This window comes from Urocampus carinirostris, chromosome 5, assembly GCF_059441175.1.
Source record: "Urocampus carinirostris isolate Australia breed hairy pipefish chromosome 5, RoL_Ucar_1.0, whole genome shotgun sequence".
NCBI classification, from domain to species: domain Eukaryota; kingdom Metazoa; phylum Chordata; class Actinopteri; order Syngnathiformes; family Syngnathidae; genus Urocampus; species Urocampus carinirostris.
In genome coordinates, this window is record NC_142353.1 from 44,419,279 (window position 1) to 44,425,278 (window position 6,000).

General features: G+C 41.8%; 1 protein-coding gene across 2 annotated transcripts in view; it reads right to left on the reverse strand.

Annotated features, from left to right (window-relative positions):
- Nucleotides 1-5,694, reverse strand: part of spring1 (SREBF pathway regulator in golgi 1) — a 14,502-nt gene extending 8,808 nt beyond the window's left edge. For both annotated transcript variants that reach the window (XM_088336955.1, XM_088336954.1), the window contains exons 1-4: nt 5,237-5,694; nt 5,013-5,169; nt 2,811-2,953; nt 261-374 (exon numbers count right to left, since the gene is read on the reverse strand). In XM_088336955.1, coding sequence (XP_088193081.1) covers nt 261-374; nt 2,811-2,953; nt 5,013-5,169; nt 5,237-5,329 — 507 coding nt within the window. In that variant the 5' untranslated portion in view covers nt 5,330-5,694. The remainder of the gene's footprint in view (nt 1-260; nt 375-2,810; nt 2,954-5,012; nt 5,170-5,236) is intronic.
- Between the last annotated feature and the right edge of the window lie 306 nt (nt 5,695-6,000).

Below are 6,000 nucleotides of genomic sequence, written 5' to 3' on the forward strand. Positions count from 1 at the left end.
ATATTTTCCTTCTCCTTTTCTCTTATTTCTCCCCCCTCTTTTCATCTCTCCTTCTCTCTCTTTCTGTGTCTCTCTCTCTCTCTCCTTTTCCATATCTATTTTTCTCCTTGCATTTCTCTTTTTTCTTACTTTATCTTGTTCTTTCTCCCTTTCTCTCTCTGTATTTGTCTTTGTTTCATTCTTTTTCTCACTACTCCCCCCCCCTCTCTTATTCTATCTCTCTCTCTCAAAACGAATTGGACGAGTCGAAGGGGACTGACTTGGGAGGAGGTCCGACACTTGGCCAGGCACAATTCGAAAAGATCCTCCACGGCGCTGAACAAATTCCGTAGGCCTTGCGACGCTCGCTGCAGGAAACGCTCCAGTAGAACTTTCTGAAAACCACAAAAAAAAAAAAAAAACCTCTTCTGGATGTCGTACCAATCGCCGCTTTGGTGACTATAGTCCAGAAATGACGGTTTATAGCAGGGGTAGGGAACCTATGGCTCGGGAGCCATATACGGCTCTTTTCATGAGTACGTATGGCTCCGAAATAAAATGTAACTATTGCACATCTCTCTGCGGCGTTCCAAAGTCAAGCGATTTCGTCCCGATTTTGGTCCGTAGAAAGCCGAAACAACTTCATGCAGAAGTTTGATAAAAAAACCGCTATCAAAGGACTTTGATTGGGTGAGCAGTACAGGTGGGCGGATCCTTCCTTCTCTCACTCTCGCTCAGTGCAGTCTACACCCAAAGTGAATATGACGATATGCTTATCGTTTGCAGTCATTTGTGACATTTTTACCAAAGAACTTTGCATGCACATGGAAAAAAATGGACACAACACTCTTAACTGAAGGTGAAAGACAAATTGTAAATGGCATATTGACATTGATTTGGGACACAGGATTTGGCATTATTATCATTTCATACATTGGATGAAATCATCAAATGACACACAGTCAAATCAAATGTGCTGAAGAATTAGCTTTTGTCTAGAGAGCGTGTTTGGCAGTTTCTTCAATTTTGTCTAGGATAGGAATATAGGATGTGGCTCTCTCGATTTCTTTTTAAAACATTTTTTTGCTTTTATGGCTCTTTGGGTCAAAAAGGTTCCTGACCCCTGGTTTATAGTCTGATTTTTATAGAAATAACACTGAAGTCAATGGGCTTCTATTAGCTTATAAGAAGGGATGCAGTAGCGCGTAAAAGCCGCCAGGTGTCGCACAATTTACAGAAATGGATTAAAAGGAAGTCGGAGTAGTTTGGCCTGGTGTGCGACTTATACTCTGGTGAGGTTTTAGTGTCCAATTACTATAGAAATATTACGACAGGATTGTTACCTAACCATTATATATTACTAGAAAGATAGTGATGGAAACAGAAATTATATATATATATATATATATATATATATATATATATACTTAAAAAAAGGAAATATTACAGAACTACTTCAAAAATACTATGGGAATGCAACTGCAGAAATATGACCAAAATACAACAATATATATATATATATATATATATATATATATATAGATTAGACATACACTTCAAAAACAAACCATGTGGATATTACAAAAATACTACTATGGAAATACTACTGCAGAAATAGGACAAAAATAAAATTACAGTATTACTAGAAAGATAGTGATACAGATTTTTTATGTATATATACTTAAAGGAAATATTACAAAAATAGTACAGAAATGCTACAAAAAAATACTATGGAACTAGGACTGCAGTAATACTAGAAAAATACAGTCAATAATGATGATGATAACCAATAATGGTGACTACCGTATTTTCCGCACTATAGGGCGCACCGGGTTATAGGGCGCACCCCCAAAAAACAGTTTTTGGTCCTATATCTTCCATAGATAAGGCGCACCGGATTATAAGGCGCTACAATGGGAACGTCGACAAAACAGTCAGATGGTTCAGTCCAACTTATTACCCCCTTAACATTCCCAAAGCTTGCAAAGAAGCAAATACGTGTCTCAGACATATACGGAAACAGTGTCTATACCATGTCACTCAAATGCATCGTTCCATCATTCGGAAGGTTAAAGTCTTGGGATTCAAGAAATGCCAACCATTCCTTAGTTTCTATTTTCTTTTTCGCTCGCAACTTTACTGTGCATATGACAATAAACACTTGGGATTGAGTTGAATTCACCCAACTCATCACAGCAACATCAAGATGGTTCTAAAACAAGATACTGGGAAAATATAAAGCCGCATAGCTCACCTAAGTTCTCACGTTCAATAATGATACGCAATCATGGTCTTCTTACAACCGTGAGTGTAGTAAATTCGGGAGAGTCAAATGTTTACAAATAAAGACTAATGAAACATGTTTCTTTATGGCGTAGTTTAGCAAGCTTGCTATTCAGTCATCCTTTTCGGCCAATTGCAGGGTTTGTTTTCGGCCCTCTAGCCTATCCGAGGCTCTGAATAACTTTAGCCAATAGCGATCGATTCAAATGATGATTGACACATGGGTTAGCCAATGAAACGCCGGTATATAAATCCCAGCATACACCGCGGACTACTCCACGTTCGGGGGAAAATCGAGTCGGCGGCTGTTGCGTAAGTTGCGAGACATTGCGATTTAATATTGAGCCATATATAAGGCGCACTGTACTATAAGGCGCATGGTCAGCTTTTGAAAAAAATTAAGACTTTTAGGTGCGCCTTACAGTGCAGAAAATACGGTACATATTTCTCATTCGCATTCCAAGATGACACCTTATGTTTTGGCTGTCGTATCTCTTTAAATACATATCCCCCCCCAAAAATGGGACTTATACTCTGGAGCGACTCACCTTATCGGGCCGGAGGCAGCAGGAGACGCAATACTCGTAGACGGCGCAGCATCCGTCGGCCTGGCAACTCTTGCAGACGTGCCGTCGGCCAATCACGTCGCAGCAGCCGTTGGACAGCAGTTCCCGACGCTCGCACACGTAGCCTGATTGGTCGGAAGAGAAGGAAAAAGGACAGGATCGTAACATTGTTACTTCAATAATCACAGTATTGATTTCGATCTAGCTAGCTTACCCTGGTCATTATTAGTTTACAATTAACTCACTCGGATTTACTTAATAGTTTACAAGCTTTACAGACTTTCTTTCTGCTTTATGGACAAATATTCCACCATTTGCAGCTTGTAACCTGCAGAATTTGATTTTTTTTTCTGGCGCCATTTTGTTGAGTTTCATTTTTGTTCGCTGCACGACGCCGAGATGCTCGCTCCCGTCCCAAAATGTTCATTTCGGCGCTAGATTTGAGGGATCTGACCCCAAGTAAATTCCAAACTGCGTCGTTCGGCGCTGAAATACGCAAGGCCGGAGTAAACCTCCGTGTTTACTTCGGGGACAAATGAAAGCTTAGGGTTTATTTACGGCTCGTTTATCAAATTAAGTTAGTCCGTCGGGTTTGGGCAGGTTCAGCTTAATATACCAGCGACTCAGGTAGGGTCGGGCTAGAATTCTTAGGCTCAATCTTACCTTACATTTATATATAATGGACTGATCACTTGATGAGCGTTTAGCCCTTTGTCCCTTTACCTCTGTCCTGCCCTACCAAATATTCTTCCTATCTGCCCTTTTCATCCCACCCACCCACTGTTTTACTACCCCCCTATTCATGTCCTTCTCTGTTACTTCCAACATTGCTCCGTCTTGCCGCCCTGGACCAGCCAAGCTGAAGCAGGTGGTTGTAGTAGCTTCTGATAGCTTCCTCTTTACTCAATCTACCCAACCATAGATTTCCACACCTTCTCAAAATTTCGACTTAACGTCACGATTAAGAAAAATGAGCAAAGACATGCAGTTGAATAGGATTACTGGAGAGTAACGTGTGTCTTTTCTGTGTGAAATATATGAAAAAAATGAAATATATAGTCCGCGGTGTATGCTGGGATTTATTTACCGGCGTTTCATTGGCTAACCGATGTGTCAATCATCATTTGAATCGATCACTATTGGCTAAAGTTATTCGGAGGTTAAGAGGCGGATCCTTTTTATCATTTACAGGCTGGCATAGGCTAAAACGGCAAAACAAAGCCTGCAATTGGCCGAAAAAGATGAATGTGTATAGCACGTGGCTGACAGCATACAGAAAGCATTTTTTACTATACTGTATTTGTAAATATTTTATTCTCCTGGATTTAGTACACTCACGGATATAAGAGGACCACGGCTGCACATTATTATGAACACAACGACTTCGGTGAGCTACTCCGGCTATATATCTTGTTTCAGACTGAACTCGATGTTTCTGTGATAAGCGGTGCAGATAATGGATGGAATGGAGTGTCTATTTTTAAATTCAACTCAATTCCAAGTGTTTATTGTCATATATACAGTAAAGTTGCGAGCGAAAAAGAAAATAGAAACTAAGGAATGGTTGGCATTTCTTGAATCCCAAGACTTTAACCTTCCGAATGATATTTGGAACTTTGAGTGACATCGTACAGACACTGTTTCCGTACATGACTGAGACACGTATTTGCTTCTTTGCAAGCTTTGGGAATGTTAAGGGGGTAATCAGTTTGACTGAATCATCTGACTGTTTTGTCGACGTTCCCATTGTAGCGCCTTATAATCCGGTGCGTCTTATCTATGGAAGATATAGGACCAAAAACTGTTTTTTGGGGGTGCGCCCTGTAACCCGGTGCGCCCTATAGTGCGGAAAATACGGTAAGGTAATCAGTCGGGTTTGGGCAGGTTCAGGTTAATATACCAGCGACTCGGGTAGGGTCGGGCTAGAATTCTTAGGCTCATTCTTACCTCTAATGTATTTGTACATATTCTTTAAGCATTTTTTTTGGTATAGAGTGTATTTATTATTTAACTATTTGTGCAACTGAGAAATATATCCACCTCTTGTTGATTATGTGTCTTGGGCAATTTTGTTTTGGGGAGGATGGTGGTGTCCCCCAGGGAGTTCTTTGGTATGGAAGCGCCCCTGCACCCGACGTTTACAGTCAATAGGACATGCATTAGATGCAGGGAGACAAGGCTCACCCAGCTCGTCGGTGAGCAGCGTCTTTCCCTGCACGGAATTCCTGCAGCGACCCATCTGGCGGCTGCTGTTGCCCAGGTTGAAGCGCACCTTCCAGGGGACAAATCCCGCCCCCTCCCTCACCTCCAGGAGGACGCGTTCCCGGACGCTTCGCTCCTCCTGCACGGAAAAAAAAACACACGCATTGAATAAGACAGGATTTCTCCATTTTGCATGCACGCCGCACCTGTTTCAGCGTGCTGCTGAGGAAATAGATGAGCGACAGGCCGAAGACGATCGCCAGCACCCAACGCTTCCGAAGCAGCCGTCGCAGCAGCATCGTGCAGAAACTAGCAAGCCTTGATTAACGCACGCCACGGCGATCCATGCGGAATTAACGCAGCGTTCCCTCAATAAAACTTGCAAGTAGCCATTCAAAGGCGAATGCAACCGGTGACGTTTGCACGGAGATGCCTTGTTAGCTTCATGCTTAGCTTTGCACACTAGCCTGGGGGGGAAACGCAAGTTGTGAGGAGTGGCAATGACACTGAATCTAAAATAATCCACAGGAAATTTTAAAAAAAATGCACATAAATAAAAAGTAAGGTTGTTTTCCTTTCCACAGTCGTGTTTTTTCTCCGCCGGTGTTAGCAAAACAAGCTGACGACACAACTCGGAAGTGGTTCAAGACAACCTCGAGCTGCAATTGGCTGCTTTGTGACAATGGAATGACTTAAACCGGAAGTTCGGTGAAGACAGTTTATCATATTTCGAGCCTAGGCACACTTTTTCTTTCCGTTCTTTCGAAAATGTTTAAAAATGAATTCCCGGTGATGGTTTGGTGTTTTTAGCCCAAATTACACAATTTATTGAAGTGACAGTATAGTTTTTATTTTTTCACTGATGACACAACCCGGAAGTGGTTCAAGCTAACCTCGAGCCGCAATTGGCCACTTTTCGTGACAATGGAATGACGTTTACCGAAAGTTCGGTGAAAACAGTTTATCATAT